Raw genomic sequence first — 17,924 nt, 5'->3', positions numbered from 1 at the left:
GGACCCTTAATAATCCTTTTTTGTGGTTTTTGTGAACATGGTGTGAGTTGACTCACCTCATCTAGATACATTGCTGGTTAACGTGAAGGAAATAAGGAAATTCACTTTTCTTATACCTGCCGTTCTTTTCTCTATATAAGTGTTTCTCAAACTGTGGGTTGCAACCCACTAGGTGGGTCATGAGCCAATTTTAGGTGGGATGCAAATGTGAACCGAACTGGCCTGTTAGGCCCTGGATTGGGATGCATCTGTCCCCTCAAAGCAACCATGCAGGCTCACAGAGCAAGCCTATGTGTGCTTACTTAGAAGTAACTCCCACTGAATTCAATGAGACTTTGGGTAAGTGTATGGGATCACAGCCTGGTGGCAAAGCTATGGCTGAGCCAGATCTGAGATTTGAGAAGGCAATGGTAATGTTCCTTAAAGGTCAGTAGAGATTTCTTTATGGGTGTTTGTTGATTATTAGGAGATGGCTTCTAATTAAGGAGATCTCTCTGAAATGTTTGGAATGGAGAAAGCCTTCAGATCATGGAGGATACACGCCATGTTCTCCAGAACATTAAGAACATAAGAACAGCCCCACTGGATGAGGCCATAGGCCCTTCTAGTCCAGCTTCCTGTATCTCACAGCGGCCCACCAAATGCCCCAGGGAGCACACCTGATAACAAGAGACCTCATCCTGGTGCCCTCCCTTGCATCTGGCATTCTGACATAGCCCATTTTTAAACTCAGGAGGTTGCACATACACATCGTGGCTTGTAACCCATAATGAATTTTTCCTCCAGAAACTTGTCCAATCCTCTTTTAAGGCACCCAGGCCAGATGCCATCACCACATCCTGCGGCAAGGAGTTCCACAGACCGACGACACGCTGAGTAAAGAAATATTTTTTTTGTCTGTTCTAACTCCCCCAACACTCAATTTTAGTGGATGTCCCCTGGTTCTGGTGTTATGTGAAAGTGTAAAGAGCATCTCTCTATCCACTCTGTCCATCTCCTGCATAATTTTGTATGTCTCAATCATGTCCCCCCTCAGGCGTCTCTTTTCTAGGCTGAAGAGGCCCAAACGCCATAGCCTTTCCTCATAAGGAAGGTGCCCCAGCCCAATAATCATCTTAGTTGCTCTCTTTTGCACCTTTTCCATTTCCACTATGTCTTTTTTGAGATGCGGCAACCAGAACTGGACACAATACTCCAGGTGTGGCCTTACCATAGATTTGTATAACGGCATTATAATATTAGCCGTTTTGTTCTCAATACCTTTTCTAATGATCCCAAGCATTGATTAAAGCAAAGAATTGGCCTTCTTTACTGCCACCGCACACTAGGTCGACACTTTCATCGACCTGTTCACCACCACTCCAAGATCTCTCTCCTGATCTGTCACAGACAGCTCGGAACCCATCAGCCTATATGTGAAGTTTTGATTTTTTGCCCCACTGTGCATGATCTTACACTTACTTACATTGAAACGCATCTGCCATTTTGCTGCCCATTCTGCCAGTCTGGAGAGATCCTTCTGGAGCTCCTCACAATCACTTCTGGTCTTCACCACTCAGAAAAGTTTGGTGTTGTCTGCAAACTTAGCCACCTCACTGCTCAGCCCTGTCTCCTGGTCGTTTATGAAGAGGTTGAAAAGCACCGGTCCCAGGACAGATCCTTGGGGCACACCACTTTTCACCTCTCTCCATTGTGAAAATTGCCCATTGACACCCACTCTCTGTTTCCTGGCCTTCAACCAGTTCTCAATCCATGAGAGGACCTGTCCTCTAATTCCCTGACTGTGGAGTTTTTTCAGTAGCCCAACCAACTTTCCAGCGCTGGCATTTTCTGTGCCAATGGGACGTGTGAAGCATCCTGCAGTTGGGTGGCACTCACGGAAGCCTCAAAATTAGGGAAGGTTTGTTCCCTTACCTTGGCACTGCCTTTCCTCGGTGTTGGAAAGTGGGTTAGGATTGCACCCTTAATCTCTTAAGAGAAGGTACTAATATAAGCTGTCTAAGTGGAACATCTGTTTTGCAGTACAGCCTGAAAGAGAGAGAGAGAGAGCTGAAGGCTCTTCTGGGCTGCAGGGCCTTTCTTTGGTAATTTGATTTGTGGCAGCAAATGCTCTACTACTTCATAAAAGCACACATGCTCCTCGCTTTAACCTATGGTCTACTTGTAGCTTTGTCAATAAACCGAATGTTACAAAAGCATTCTAGTGAAGGTTGACCCGGAACATCCAGACTGTAGAGAATATGATTCACTCTCGTCTTTAATATACTCTGTTATTTATTGACTAAGCAAACCAAATAGTGCAAAAAGCACATTCTACGCCTTCTTCTCACTCAAACCGCCAGGCTGTGCTCTCTCTAGAAGTGCAATGGGAACAATGCTGGCTTGGAAGAGGTGGCTTGTGCAGGTGTAGTTGTACCTTTATCAAATGGTGTCATAGTAACGTGGGGTGTTATTGTTAATAACGGAGTGAGGTGGGTTGTGCTGCATTCATCAGTTTGCTGCTTGTGTTCATTTTTCTGCTGCTTATCCTCTAACCCTGTGAGATGTGGAAGAACCGGTTCTGTGGTTAATAGCTGTACTTCCCTTCCCACCCACAGGCCTGGCATCCTTTGCTGCCGCCGCCGCTGGGCCTAACTCACCTCTGCTTGCCTGTTCTTTGCCCCACAATCACCTTCAGCCTCTGCAGTGACCGAGCTTGCTTTTTACTAGCCCTACAGTTAACCGTCCTCTTCCGACTCTGTTGTTCTCCTTTCTCTTGCCCCAGGTGTGATCACGGGCACAGAGGAAACCAACTGTGCTTCTCTTAGAGGGTCCTAAAGCTGTTGAAGAGAAGGATGGCAGCAGAGGGCGGCAGGAATGTGGCAGCCCTAAAGGAAGTATGGAGTAGAGAAGAAAATGCTCTGTGTGCAGATTGCGGGAAACCTGGTAAGGCTCTGTTAGTGAGGTGAAAGCAATAGTGAATGGTATATGCCCAGACAAAGCGATGATCCTGTCTTTGGGGGAATTAGGGGGAGCAACAGCTAAACTATTGGCTCTTTAGGTTGCATGCTTCATCTAGCCTGGCAGGCTCAGGTGAAATGCCAATGAGTACTGTATATACTTTGTGCTTTAAAAAGAAAATTAAATTATTTGCCAAGAAAAACTGAATTCTCTTTTCTAAGAGCTCCTGTATAGAGCCCCACCAGCTGCTTCTGGGTGGGAAGCTTATTACCCTGCTCAATGTGGGTATGAAAGCACAGGTGGGGAGATAGCTTGTCAGGTGCAGGTACAGGATTGTATCTTGTAAGATGTTAGAATTCAGCTCTGCTGCTTCCTGCAAACAGTTTGGAAGCGGGAATTACTCTAAGTGTGGTGCACCTTGTTTGATCTGCTTGCGGCACTCTTTGCAATCTGGGTGTATCTTCAGGAGAGATGAAATGTGAATGATCACACTTTTGAATAGATTATTAGACGAATTGACTTGAAGGCCTGTCCTTATGCTTCTGATTCTCACTGATCTTTCCTAGTACTGATTTGAGTCAAGATTTCTAAGCATTAGTAGGATGCAGAGGATATTTGTTACTCAGAGCTTTGCTGATGGCCAAATTGACATTCGGGCAATTTTCTGTTAGCCTTCTTTGTCCAAAACCATTCCCCAATAACTCTGTTCTGCTCAGATCCTGACTGGGCCTCCTGCACTTTGGGTGTCTTCATCTGCTTAAACTGTTCAGGGATTCATCGCAAGATTCCTAGCATCAGCACAGTCAAGTCTCTAAGGATGGACCACTGGGATGAAGACCAGGTGCAGGTGAGTCTCACCTGTTATGCCCTGACATTTTTATGGGAAGTGTATGCATCTTCCCCCCAGGAGAATGAACCAGAAAGAGGCAGCAATGGCAGAAAACCGTGAAAAATATGAGGTTGGGCATTATGGAGGAGAAGTCATACTTTATTATTGTATTTTGTTGTAGTGGCGTCTATATACATAGCACACAGAAATGGAGGACAGGTCCCTGCCCCAAGGGGCTTACAATATAGATTGAAACATAAAGAAAACAGAGGAAAGGAAAGGAAATGGATGCAGGGGAAAGCAGGAAAGAATATGCACTTAGTTACTCATATTTCAGCAAGTTTCAGCAGGTTAGATAGACAAAAGAGTTGAGTCAAAGTCTTCATAGAAAAGGTGGCTTTGAAGAAGGAATTGGAAAAAAATGAAAAGAAGAGGCATCGCACAGGAGTACAAAGAATAGTAATGGCAGAGGAGGAGGAGGTGTTTGGGACCTTGTAGAAGCTAGATGTCATGGTAGCGTGATTGGTGGTTCCCTGCAGACTTGGAGAATTGGTAATCCTAGACCTAATTCAGACAACCGCTTTGAATGTGTCGCTCCTTTTGTCCAGCATGGATTGCACTGTGCATTCAATTCAGAAAAGGCCTGAACTGTTTGTCACTAGCCCAAACACTGAGTTAAGGCACAGGTCTTCATAAGGAGGGTGATCAGTGGCTTGGTTTGTGTTCCTAGCAAGAGATTCAGATGACGTTTTTGCCATGTGCCCAATTACGTACATACAGGCAGAAAGTGTCTGGTCAGACAGAATGTTTGCCTGAAGCAGACTTTATGTCGCTTGCGAAGTCTGTGTACTTTTCACCAAGGTAACCTAGTTGCGGGATCCCCCCGAAAAGATTCTGCATAAATCCTCCATTTAATCTGGTCCTGCCAGATTTCTGAAAATTGCTCAGTTTGTAGGTTGCTCAGTTTTGTGGCTGTTCTAGACCTGATGGAACTTAGGTGTGTGTGGTGGTCTGGTGGGGCCACCACAACTTACCATGCAGAGGTGGAGGAAGAAGCAAGGCACACTGCCTCATCTTTCATGCACTTTTGATACCTCCTGTGTAACAACGTAGACCATCCCAGAAAAGGTAGCTCTTGCCCCCAGAAAAGGGAAACCAAGCGAAAGGGACATCTTTCTATGCCCTTCCCCTGTCTGGAGAGAGCCCAATTACTGGGGTTGTCTCAGTATGGTAGCCGGTTACTAAAGAAGAGTCCAGAGAGCCAAGTGATCTGATGAACTGCAGCTCCTCTGCCCCTGTACACACCGCCCCTATACACACTACCTTGTTGCATTAGCCATGTTTGATCTATAAGACAGCAAGGGGTAATAGCTCTGTTCTGGCTGAAACAAGATGGAGAAGTTTCAAAAATAAAAGTTGTTAAAAAGGAAAGGGGGTAAAAGGGGAAATTAAATAAAGTTCAAATATTCAAAATCGGGCACTTGAGCTTAAATAAAAACAGGTCTTAAAATTTAGAAAAAAATCAGGTATTAGTGGCAAATGAAACAAAATCTTAACACAGGCTACCTAAACTGGTCCCTAGTTAGGTCTGCATTCTATTGGACCCTCTCAATTCAGCCCTGACCTTTTATGGGCTTCAAAAGGATCTGGATCCTTCCTTTCTCCTTGAGTGCTTCAGAGCTGTGAAATGTAATTCATCCCCCAAGAGCTTCCCTCAGCCATGGTCAGGAGGATGGACTTGACCAATGGAGATGTGCTACCAGTGGGGTGCCACATTCTCCTCCTGGCCCATTGTTCTTCCTGTACTGGGTGTCAGCACTGTTAAACCACGCTGCAGGTTATACCTTCCCTGTGGGCATGCAGATGACACAGATCATAGCAGTTAAACCGCCCTGGCAGCCTAAGACAAACCAGTTCCACATTAAACTGCCCTGCTTGGGCAAGGGGGTTCCATTCATTACCAGGTATGAAGCAAGAGCAGGACTAGGCAGGAGAAGGAAAAGGGAAAGAATGTGTGCATTCATGCATCTTCTTGCTTTACAGTTTTTGATGCAGCATGGGAATGCAGTAGCCAAAGCCACGTACGAGGCCTATGTTCCTACTTATTATTACCAACCGACCCATGTGGACTGTCAGTAAGTGCCATAGCCCATCTGGGAAGGGAGCAAGGGGAGCGAACACTATGGGGCTTCTCCTACTGATCACTGAGCAGCCTGTTGTGATATCTCACAGAGTCCTGAGAGAGCAGTGGGTAAGAGCCAAATATGAACGGAAGGAATTCACGGAGCCAGGGAAACGCTCATCATATTCCAACGGTAATGATTCTGAATCCGTTCCTCTGAATTACTTTTCTGCCACCCTGGGATTTGCTGAAAAGGTAGCCCATACCTGGATTGGAAGGCCAGATTCAGACAAGGAAGTGTATTTATTTAGTCAATGAAAGGCTGCCCTTTAACATGAGATTTCCAAGGTAGTGTATGTAGAAAGGAGAATTCCACCAGACTTTCCATTTAATTGATGCCGTGACAGCACCAGGTGGAACATCCCCTTCTGGTATAGGTGGAGTTCCCACCTGGTAAATTGCAGATTTTGAACTGTTCATTCATCCACCGTGTTCAGTGGAGCAAAACAAATTCAACATGAATAACATTCACAGTGTTATTTGATTTTGATTTATTAAATTCAGAGTGAGAGTTGGCCAACAGATGGCTAAGGCTTGATGATAACTACAGCCACTTCTTATCCTACACACAGCAGTTTCAGTTTGCCTAGTGACAACTGATAACATGATAACAACTGATAACATGTTTTACAAATATGTACAAGTTGAACCTCACTATTCACATGGGTTCTGTTCCAAGCACTCATGTGGATGGCAAAAAACGCACTATAGCAAATCAATTTAAAAAACAAAGTTTCTTTGCTCCTGTGATTTAAAAACAGCCTTGCTGACCTTTGTGATGTAAGATAAGAGTCATTAAGACGACAATCCATCAATCAGTCCTCCTCCACGGGCTTAGAAAGGCGCTTCACTCAGTCCCTCCCTTCACCAATGCAAAGTGATCACCTTTCTTTCACATGCTCAGGGGGAAGGGAGGGGTCGCCTGGAGCGAGAAGGATTGATGGATTGTCAGTTAGCTGCTCTCTCTCTCTCTCTCTCATTAAGGAGGCTATTAGGACTGTTCAGTTTTCTAAACAGCTTTTAAAGGGATGCATTTTTCCCCTTCTCCAGGGATCAGCACATTCTTTCTCATTTGCAGGGGCCATTCATGTTGAGTCAAATCTGTGTATAAAAAATCCATGTATAAATAGACTGGACCTGTAATCCAATTTACACCAAGGGTGGAGCTGCAGATTCTGGAGGAGCCACCCAAAATGGCAGCCTAGTTTTGAGTTCTTTCCCCTTTATAGCAGTTTCACTTTCTTTGTATCATGACAAACTACTTAACTGACTGCTGCTGAAGCAGTGGGGGTGTGTGTGTGCAAACACAGGATGTGATGATATCCTAACACGGATGAGTTTTCCTAAACATTACCGAAAGGGATTAAGGGCCCAATCCTGTGGTGGGCCAGTGCCATAAAACTCATTTACGATGCCCTCCATATAGGGAGTGTGACACCAGCCCACTGCCAGTCGGTGCTGGGCCCAGCACCAGCCAGATGCCAACCAGAGCATGGTAAGAGCACCAGGTGGCGATGAGGCCTTTGGAGGTGGAGAGAGGGCGGGGTGTGTGGAAGGACTGGGGGAGTCCTGCTCTACCGTATCCTATCCTCTTTGTTGGGCTGCAAAGCCCAACATGGAGGCTCTCAAGTTTGCACCGGCAAACTAGCTGGTGCAGACTTGAGAAGCCCCACTGTGGGGCTTGGGGCTTCCCCTGGGGAGATCTCTGATGGCCCTGGTCGTGCATATGGATACACATTTGGCACTGCTGCACCTGGAGGCGCCGCTGGGGATAGGATTGGGCTGTAACCAGTGACGTACCCAGGGCTTCTGGCGGCCAGGGCAGTTGGGCACCTGCTTTATGTGCATAAGGTCCCAGGTTCAATGTCTGTCCTCTTCAGGTAGGAAAGGCCCTTGTCTGAAACCCTAGAGAGCCTCTGACAGTCACGGTGTAGACAATACTGAGCTAGATGGACCAATGGTGTGACTTGGTATGAGGCAGCTCGGTTTTTTAAAAGTATACATGTTCTTTGTTGCCTGCAGAAACCCTTTTATTCAACACTGATAGGTTGTTGCTTGGATACACCATTTGCCCAGACAGAAAATTATGGATGAGCTCTGTTAGTAATCCATTTTCTAGCTATAATGTACATATATCAACAGTCTATAAATAATTTGACTGGATTGCAACTCTAGGGGCAGGAGCCTTCTCGCAATCTGTGAGCTGTCATGGCTGCAGCTTGGGTTCTACTCAGGGTAGCTACTCGGGCAGATGCAGCTCTTTGTAGAATTGTCTTCCTTAAAGCACCAGAGGTGGTCTGTGTGTAACACCCTCTGTGCTGCAAGTAAGGTGAAACCCACTAAAGGAAATCCTGTGTCTGAGAGCTTGCAAAATGGAACTGGAGGAGTCTAATTTGGTATTGGCATTGGCTTCCAATCGAAGCTTTTCACATGCTCTAAATAGCAGGTGGGGGTGGGGTGTGAGATCAGGAGGCAAAGCAAGCAAGCCATTTCTAAAATAATGCCTGATGTGGAGAAAGTGACTTGAGAGAAGTTGTTCGCCTGTCCCATCATCCTAGATGTTGGTGTCACCCAGTGACATTGACAGGCAAAATGAGATTCAAAACAAAAGGAAGTTCTTGACACAGCACATCATTCATCTATGGAATTCACTGCCAGAGGAGGTGGTGATGGCCATCAATATGGAGAACTTAAAAAGGGGATTGGATAAATTCCTGGAGAATAAATGGCTAGTCATGGTGCCCATTTGGAATCCTCCAGGTTCAAAAGCAGTGTGGCCTCTGAATTCTAGGGAGCAACAGTGAGAGGGAGTGATTACCTTCATGTTCTCCTGGGGGCTTCCCAGAGGCATCTGATTGGCCACTGTGGGGGGAAAAATGATATAGGACTTGATGGACCTTTGGTTTGATCCAGGCAGGCTCCTCTTCTTAGCTGAAAATGTCACAAGAGCTCTGTCAGAAGAAAGGTGGCAGCCCTAAGTCACTCCAAATCAAGTCACTCCTTGCTAAGGACTCATCCAGGCTGCACTCGCGCATGTTGCATATGCTCTCTAGCTTGGATTTCTTCTCCTAGAGCTGAAGGAAGGGATCCTGTGGAAACGAGGTCGAGACAATGGGCAGTATCTTCTGCGCAGGTTTCTCCTGTCCGAGAGAGAAGGGTGTCTGAAGTATTTCGTCAAACAGGATGTGAGTGAAAGGCCCCTTCTGAGCGCATCCCACTCTGGAGTGTACAACCTATCCTAGCATCCTACTTCTGCCCTGCCAAGCTGCTTAAGTTCATCTTAATGCTGGTTTACACTTTTCTGTTTTCATGAGAACCTTTTGCAGGGATTCTCCAACTTTTGATGAGTATAGGGATTCTGTTCTATGGAATTTACTTGCACCACCCATTTGGAGCCATTTACTGAGCCCAATGTAAACTTTGAACTTTGCAGCATTGCCCAGTGTTCCTGTTTATTATGTTTATATCCTGCCCTTCCTTCAGCGGGCTTAGGGCAGTGTACATAATTCTTCCCGCCCCAATTTTATCCTTACAACAATCCTGTGAGGTAGGTTAGGCCGAGAGAGAGTACCTGTCTCAAGGTGGTCCAACAGGTCTCATGGCTGAGTTGGGGATTTGAACCTGTCCCCCCTGTTCTCTCACTACTATGCTGTGTTGGTTTGTAAAAAATCTGCTTGCAGATCTTCTATAACTTAATGATCAGTCTAAATCAGTGTTTCTCAAGGTTTCTCCTTCGCTGTACCATTTCACATGGTTCATGGTAATGATGTCATTGCCAGTTACTTCCAGATTGGGAGGCCAGATGCAATGTAAACAAATATCAGTAAGAGGCTCAGGGTGAATGGGAGGGCTTTTTCGAGAGCAGAAAAACATCCTTTGGAGCTCTGCCTGCCAAGCAGAGCCTCCTATCGCTGTTTGTTGCATTGTATTCCTGGTCTCTCTGCCAGGTGGCAGAGGTGCAGGGGTCCTGCAAGTACCACCACCTCAAGTTCCACTGGTGGTACCCATACCACCAGCGGTTGAGAAACAGTGGTCTTAATGGTTGGTGGTACCGTACCACCACTGGTTGAGAAACACTGATCTAAATGTTCCAGGTGTGAATAGCTGGTTCAAAATATTAATCTTGTAGGTAACTGAATCAGTTGTCGTCTTTCTTCTGTTTCCCAAGGGAGCCTTGGAATTATTCTTGTTTCCACCCTCTCTGCTGTCTCACCAAGTTTCAAAATTGTAAGCTACTAGCTGGCACCTGTCTCTTTTTTGCTTCTGGAACTTTATAAAGTCCGGTGTGTACCGGTGGTATTGTATAAATAATAAAACAGTTATTTTTATTTCAGGCAAAAGAACCCAAAATGGTAATTAAAATTGACACTGTCAATGCCACATTCCAGCCAGAAAAGACTGGTCACCCCAATGGCCTGCAGATCACTTACCTTAAAGATAACAAGACTCGCAATATCTTTGTTTACCATGAAGATGAGAAGGTATGTGGGCCTGGTCTGTCAGTATACAGCAGCATTACCTGCCATGTCTGGAGGGGACTATGATTAGCAGAATCACTGAATGAAATGCTTCCAGAAGCCTAAGACCATTGCTGGATCCCTTCTGCCACTTCTCTGGGAAGGCTTGGGGTCTGTGGCAGGTGGGGACAATTGCAAGAACCCACCTGCAGTTCTGCTCACCATCCCCTTCCCCCCCCCCCGGCACAGACATTTACACAGAGGGAGCAATTCCCAGTGAAAACAAGCATTAAATACAACTCGTGAGTATTGCTTGTCAGTAGTAGAGAACCATTCTAGGTAAGGAATGGGGAGGATGGTTTAAATACCATTGTAAATTCTGGCTGCAGGAGAATTTCAGAAATATCACCCCAAAGCTTTGTTCTTTTGTTCTCTGGTCTCCCCAGGCTCAAATTGCATTCCTCGCCATCCTTCCCAGGATAAATAAAATCCTTGAAAGTGAATGGGACTGGCTTCCAAATACAACTACATGAGCTTCAGACTGCCAGTCCCTCTTTCATAGGTCTTTAATGTGCCTTTTCTCTTCATAGGAAATAGTGGATTGGTTCAATGCAATCCGAGCAGTGCAGTTCCACTATCTGAAGGTGGCTTTTCCTGTTGCCAGCGACCAAGAGGTAAGAGAATAAGGAGGCTAGAGAGCTGCTAATTGCTATAAGTTAAGAACATAAGAACAGCCCCACTGGATCAGGCCATAGGCCCATCTAGTCCAGCTTCCTGTATCTCACATCGGCCCACCAAATGCCCCAGGGAGCACACCAGATAACAAGAGACCTCATCCTGGTGCCCTCCCTTGCATCTGGCATTCTGACATAACCCATTTCTAAAATCAGGAGGTTGCGCATACACATCATGGCTTGTACCCCATAATGGATTTTTCCTCCAGAAATTTGTCCAATCCCCTTTTAAAGGTGTCTAGGCTAGACGCCAGCACCACATCCTGTGGCAAGGAGTTCCACAGACCAACCACACGCTGAGTAAAGAAATATTTTCTTTTGTCTGTCCTAACCTGCCCAACACTCAATTTTAGTGGATGTCCCCTGGTTCTGGTATTATGTGAGAGTGTAAAGAGCATCTCCCTATCCACTCTGTCCATCCCCTGCATAATTTTGTATGTCTCAATCATGTCCCCCCTCAGGCGTCTCTTTTCTAGGCTGAAGAGGCCCAAACGCCGTAGCCTTTCCTCATAAGGAAGGTGCCCCAGCCCCGTAATCATCTTAGTCGCTCTCTTTTGCACCTTTTCCATTTCCACTATGTCTTTTTTGAGATGCGGCAGCCTGGCTTCCTCGTGATGTTCCTCGTGATGTTCCAGACCCTTCCAGACAAGGTGTTCCTCCTTGAATAGACATCCTACATGATGTTGTTTGAATCCAATGTTACCTTCACCTTTAATGCACTTCTGAGACCACAAAAAACCGGCAGACCTTTAGAATGAATGGAATTGCTGCACAAGGTTTGCTGGTGTTGGCTAAAAACCACGTGTCTTTTTGGAAGGAGTGGTTTCCTGAGGTTTTTAGTCTGGTGACAAACTGCCCTTCCCAGCACCTCCCAGGACACCCACTTATCTCCACACTTGGAGCACCTTGTATTTCCTGTTATTACCTGTGGACAGTATTTTTCTTCATGGTAAACACTTCTTCATATATCTTACCTTGATTCCTTGCAGTCTTTATGCCTTTCCTCCAGCCCTCTATTTTAGTTAATGGACCCCATTAACCCTGGTTTTGCAGTATAACCATGTGCGCCATTTTTGTGTCTTCCTGGACTGGATTTAGTGTGTTGTACACAACTCCAGAACGCATTCTTCACAATGCACAATGCTCATTCTTCAACAAAATTAACTTCATGAATAGTGTTCTTCCTCTGGGAATTAATATTATGCAATGTATCAACCACTGCTCTTAAAGAAGCAAACTCCAGTCTCCATTCCAATATGAAAGGAAGCCCCCATCCACCATTACAAATCAACATGCCCCCACTATAGAAGCACTAGCCTTGGAGCTCTCCCTTTATGTTTTACTACACAAATATGCAGAGTAGTGGCTTTTTAATAAAAAGGAAGGAGCGTTCGTCTGGAAAAGTGCTGAAGCGGAGGGATTGTTTAGAGAAACAGAAGTCCAAGAGGAAGATTACTTCATGGGGAAAGGGGGCTATGACTAATAGTGGGGGAGGATGTGATCCACCCTTTGGTGTGGATCGAAGCAAATGAATTGCATAAGGAAAAATTCCCATTTAAGAAAAAGAATTTTGTGTTGTATGGGAAACTTCGGTGCTACACTCTTACACTTTTGACTAACATCGCAACAACAACTGCTACAATGTGGGAAAATTCGTATCTGGAAGCACCCTAAGCTTCATGGATAAAACTGGTGTAACTGGAGTGTGTGTCCCCCTAGGTGGGCTATCTTTGATACTCGGATTAAAATGACATTTCCCCCACAGGTCTCCAGTTTAGGGAGAAGTGTCATTTTACTTAGGGTAACAAAATCCCTGCTGCTTGCCCACTAAGGGGATTTGCTTATCCAGAGTGATTTATGTGTCTTTTCTGTCATTCTGCTTGATCAGCTTTTCTTTGTATTCTTCTTTGATGCAGCTCAAGAGCCGGTTAACACGAAATTTCCTGAAGGAAGGCTATATGGAGAAGACTGGGCCCAAGGTACACTATTTAGACTTTTTTTTAGCCCACCTATGCCCAGATTCTGCGATTAGCTAGCAATATACTTTAAAGAAACAAAAAACATAGGTTTAACTTGCCCCTCTAAATGTTAAAATTATCAATTCCCACCACTATTAACCTAATCATCAAATGTCAGCTCACTGAAGAAGATCTGACAGTGTTTCAGATGACACTTTGGATTGGGTTTTAGTCTTCTGGGCAAGGGAGTTCTAGAGTTGTGGCACTACCACCAAGGAGGCATCAGTCTTTCTACATAACATGATGTCCTCACTCATTAAACTGATTAATAATACTACAAAGCTGCCACTGATCATTCATGGATGTCATAAGGCCAAAGGAGGACAGTCCTAGTAAAGAATATATTGGCCCTTTCACTGTTATATTAAACTTGTTGCTGCCTTAATTTCCAGTGCTACACCAGCAATCAGTGCCACCTACCCAAAATCAGAAAAACACTTTTACCTAAATTCCAGAGCATAGCGCTTAGTCTGGCAGCAACGAGGGCACCTTAATGCGTCTGTTAGTCTTTAAGGTGCTACAAGCCCCCTTCCTCCCTGAACTATATCCCTGGGTAAGATGCACAGTAGGACTGGAACTGTAATGCTGCATTTCCCACTCATCACCAGCAGAGGGTTCTCTCCTCCTATACATGTACTTGGTTCTCCTCCACAGCAGACAGAACCTTTTAAGAAGCGCTGGTTTACTCTGGACCATCGAAGACTGATGTATTTCAAGGACCCTTTGGTAAGCTAGAACCAAACAGCAGCAGACTGCACCTCTCCCTACAGCTTGTTCTTTCATTATGGTATTTTTAGGCTGCTTTTAAAAAAAATATATGAAGCGTGGTACGATTAAAAACCAGCAGCAGTAGATAAAATAGCAAAATTGGGCCTCAGCAGTTTTAAGGAGGCACTAAAAGAGTTGTTTGTATATAAACAGATCTTTGCCGGGCATCTGAAGGACAATAATGTAGGTGCTAGGTGAGCCTCCCTACGGAGATAATCCCACAAATAGGGGGCCACAGCTGAGAAGGTCTGGTCGCCACAAGCCTTGTCTCCAAAGATGATGGCACCCAGAAGATGACCTCAGTACATGGGGAGGGAACATATGGGAACAGGTATTCTTTGTGGTGCCAAGGACGTAGGGCTTTAAGAGGTGATGCTTTAGGGTATTCTTTTTCCAGCAGAGATATGTACTCTCTTGCTTGAAATAAGAGTAGAGTTGGCAGTCATCTTCTCCTATATCAACTTGCCTAGGTGTTAAGATCAGCCTCTGAGATCCTGCTCCAGCTTCCTATCTTTTTGAAAGTCAGGTTCTTTTTACACTCCAGTGGTAAAGTTGAACCAGAGACCACAACTGTACCTGAAGCACATCAAATAGTTTATTGATTTCTGGGGGAGAGGTGAGGCACATGTGATTACAGAGCACAGAAGGACACTAAATAAACACATTGGTGTGCCATGAATGGTCTTCAGGTGTGCTGTGGGTGTTTGGGAGAGGGTCATTAATAGGACCATTCAGGGATGTCAGCCCCTAGTTGGCAGTGCCTTGTCAGTTATCCAAAAACCGATGGTCCTTGACAATTTCAATGCCTTGTTAGTGTGCTGTGAGATGAAAAAGGTTGAAAAATTGCTATACTGAGCAATTGGTTCCATATGCTCAGTCACCATCATGGACTACAACCCCAACAGAGTCTCCCATTTCCTCCCACTACACAGGATGCTTTTGCTAAAGGTGAAGTGTTTGTGGGCAGCGGGGAACACGGGTATGGCGTGAAGCAAGGGCTGCCCAGTGGCACTCAGTGTAGCTTCAGTTGGCAATATGGCATCACCATTGTCACTCCTGACCGTGATTACCTCTTGACCTGTGAATTGGAGAGAGATCAGCAAGAGTGGATGGCAGCCTTCAGCCATGTTATAGAACAGCCCATGACACCTCAGGAGTATGCAAGTGAGTGAAAAAGACTGAATTTGTGCCTTTGTCCATCCGATTCTTATGGCTGTGTGGGCTGTGTGGGTGGTGGTGGAGATGGTGGTGGTGGTAGTAGTAGTAATAAATAATAATAATATAGCTTTTATCTAGTGAGTTTGAGTGTTCAAGGTGATTCATGTATATCTGTAATCCTTACAAGATTCTTACAGATATCCTGTAAATTAGTATTATACCATATTTCAGAAGGAGAGTTGAGGGAAAGTGAGGCTCTCTATCAGTATCCTTCAAAGTACTGGTCTTGAGATATTTTTCACTGGGTTGCAAGGCCTGTGTGTGTGTGTGTACACAAATACACACACACACACACACACACACACACACACACACACACACACACACACACACACACACACACACACACACGTAAGTATGTCAGGAATTCATGCTTTTGTTAATAGTTCACTCAAATATGAGTTACCTTACCGGTGTATTTTGTAACCATTTTAATTACAATGATCAGTTTTTATACTGTATTACTTGTACATTGTGCCATTGTTGAATGTTCAGTGGTGGGCAGCTTACCACCATAAGGCACGTTTGTGAGGCCAAGCACCTGGGCTAGCCCAATGCCAGCAGGTGCTGGGCTAGCGCTGGTGGAATAGCAGTGATCCACCGCTCAGTGGTTGCACAGACTGCCAGGGAGGCATTTTGGGGTAGGGGGTACAGGGAGAGGGCAGGAAGGAGGCGTACCAGGGGAGGGAGTGGAGTGGGAGGGAGGTGGGACTCCACTGGATCTTGAACTCCATGTTGGACTGCATGGCCCGACACAGAGGCTCTTGATTCTATGGCAGCCCGAGGGCTGCTGCAGAATCAAGTAGCCCCATTGCAGGGCTACTTCCCTTCCTTGGGGGATGGGGATGAAAGTCCCCTTCCCCTTAGGAGATGCCCTGTTGCTCACAGGATGCCTCAGCAGCCATTTCTGCACTGCGGCAATCCTGGCGGAACGGGCAGATAGGGATTGGGCCGTAAGTCTTTTAGTCACACCCCACCCACTATTTTAGCTGTTCATTCCTATGCTCTTAACAGATGCTCTGTTTTCTTACAGTTGAAGCTTATTTCAAGCTCAAGCCCTAAAGTGCATGAAGACAGAACTTGGCTGCTATCTTACTTGATCTGTTCTCCTTGGGAAACACAGAAGAATGAAGCCTTTACCAAATTTTAGTGCCTTGTGTCTGACCATGCTGCCTTCTAGAGTGTAACTCACACCTCTTCATAGTAGACTGTGTACACCCTTCAATGATTCTCTTTGATAGAGAATGTGCTAAAAGAAACCACATCTGGGCACAACGCATGATGCTGAGGACTGATTCGGACATCAAAAGCTCAGGTGTTGATGCTGAGATCAGCCAGTTTTTCAACAACTTCTCTGCTTTTGCTGATCCACATCTTTGCACTGTCTCATCAGAGGGGAGCTTGCTTCTTGTTGCCCACTTCAAGAAGAATTGTTTCTTGTTGCCCACTGTTTTGCAAGCGCTCTTCTAAATGACTCGCCTTGACTTGCGGTTTATTGTCTACATTATTAAAGGCACCAGGAGGAAGGTGCAAAAATCCACTCCTGTAATGGTTGTGCAAATAGCTGATAATGCATGTTTTATCCTGCCCCCATTTCTGACTCTGCCCCTGGTCTCACTGCTCTTTTGAGTTCACATTTTTGTATCCTATAAGAAAATGGGGGAGGGGGTTGCCATGAGTACAGAGATTGTTTTGCATGGGACATGTCCCCCTCCCTGGTCTTGCTCACAAAGCTGTCTAGATTTCAGACTGGAGCTCTACTTAGAGTAGCAGTCACAACCACCCTATATCTTTCTTTATACTCAGGTAGGTGTGGTGATACAGCTGTCACATGGACCTTTTTTCTGATCCAGTTGGGCTCTCCTTATGTTGGTTGGCAGATGAACCCATCAGATGATAAAAGGAGGGAAGAAAAGACAAGGCAAAGGGAGAAAAAACCAGCCTCTGCAAAAGATCACAAGGCTAAGCTTATGTCCAGCGTTTGCAACAGGAAACCAACCCAGAAATGGAGTAGATTTTTTTTGTTAAATAAAGTGATTTTTCAGAAAATTACTAGACCCTATAACTGTCTACATATTGGTATGGAAGGGCAACATCTGAGACTTGCATTCAGAGAAACAGCTTTGAGTAGTTTAGGAAGAATGCTGGAAATATTCCTGGGTGCATGACTTTACTTGATACAAAAAATCCACTAAAGCCATCAGCTTCGCTGCCAAATCCTGTACTGTCATGTTTTCCCCTCTCTGGATCAAGCCAGATTCTCAACTCTTTCTGCCACCAATTGCCAAGACAGCTGTTTACTTCTAACAATTGTTGAGAAGCTAGGAGAACTGGAAATAGGTGAGAAGAAAATTCTGTATACTGCAGTACTGTCAGAGTACTGGTATTACTGTTAATGATGATGATGAAACACAAAGTAACAGTGTCTAGATCCAAGCAGAGGTGGCGTGTCCGTACAGCTCATGGCAAACTCCAGTATGACTCGCACATTGCTGGCAAATAGCCCATTTGGTGGAGATTTCTCATTTGCTGCTGAAAGCCCTTGGGTAGAATTGACAAGAATTGATCGAGACACTCTGGAAAATTGCTGTTAAGTCTTGAATACAAAACTATCCACCCTAGAGCAAGGACTATCCAAAGCAGACAAAAATTGCAGGTATTTGTGTTGGTCATTTTTAAAAAATCAACAATAGATGGCAGGGTAATTATTTTATTAGGAGCAATGAATGGTAGAGACAGATTGAAATAACCATTGGCTTTGATTTTTTCAAAAGGAAA

At 45.1% G+C, this 17,924-nt stretch overlaps 1 protein-coding gene across 1 annotated transcript; it reads left to right on the top strand.

The window, feature by feature from the left end:
- Positions 1-2,834: 2,834 nt before the first annotated feature.
- On the top strand, positions 2,835-16,208 carry LOC136657278 (arf-GAP with dual PH domain-containing protein 1-like). The gene is made up of 11 exons (XM_066634017.1): positions 2,835-2,925; positions 3,657-3,787; positions 5,813-5,904; positions 6,002-6,084; positions 9,024-9,136; positions 10,286-10,432; positions 10,999-11,082; positions 13,059-13,121; positions 13,815-13,886; positions 14,861-15,092; positions 16,180-16,208. The coding sequence occupies exons 1-11, from the start codon at positions 2,835-2,837 to the stop codon at positions 16,206-16,208; spliced, it is 1,137 nt and encodes a 378-aa protein (XP_066490114.1).
- The last annotated feature ends 1,716 nt before the right edge of the window (positions 16,209-17,924 follow it).

The sequence above is a fragment of the Tiliqua scincoides genome, chromosome 7, assembly GCF_035046505.1.
Source record: "Tiliqua scincoides isolate rTilSci1 chromosome 7, rTilSci1.hap2, whole genome shotgun sequence".
NCBI lineage: Eukaryota > Metazoa > Chordata > Lepidosauria > Squamata > Scincidae > Tiliqua > Tiliqua scincoides.
This window is presented reverse-complemented; position numbering and strand designations above follow the sequence as displayed.

Excerpts from the sequence above, each read along its gene's own strand:
- LOC136657278 (XM_066634017.1), top strand. The coding sequence starts at position 2,835 with ATGGCAGCAGAGGGCGGCAGGAATGTGGCAGCCCTAAAGGAAGTATGG. Across the intron at positions 9,137-10,285 it reads AGTATTTCGTCAAACAGGAT|GCAAAAGAACCCAAAATGGT; the intron begins GTGAGTGAAAGG and ends TTTTTATTTCAG. Across the intron at positions 10,433-10,998 it reads TTTACCATGAAGATGAGAAG|GAAATAGTGGATTGGTTCAA; the intron begins GTATGTGGGCCT and ends TTCTCTTCATAG.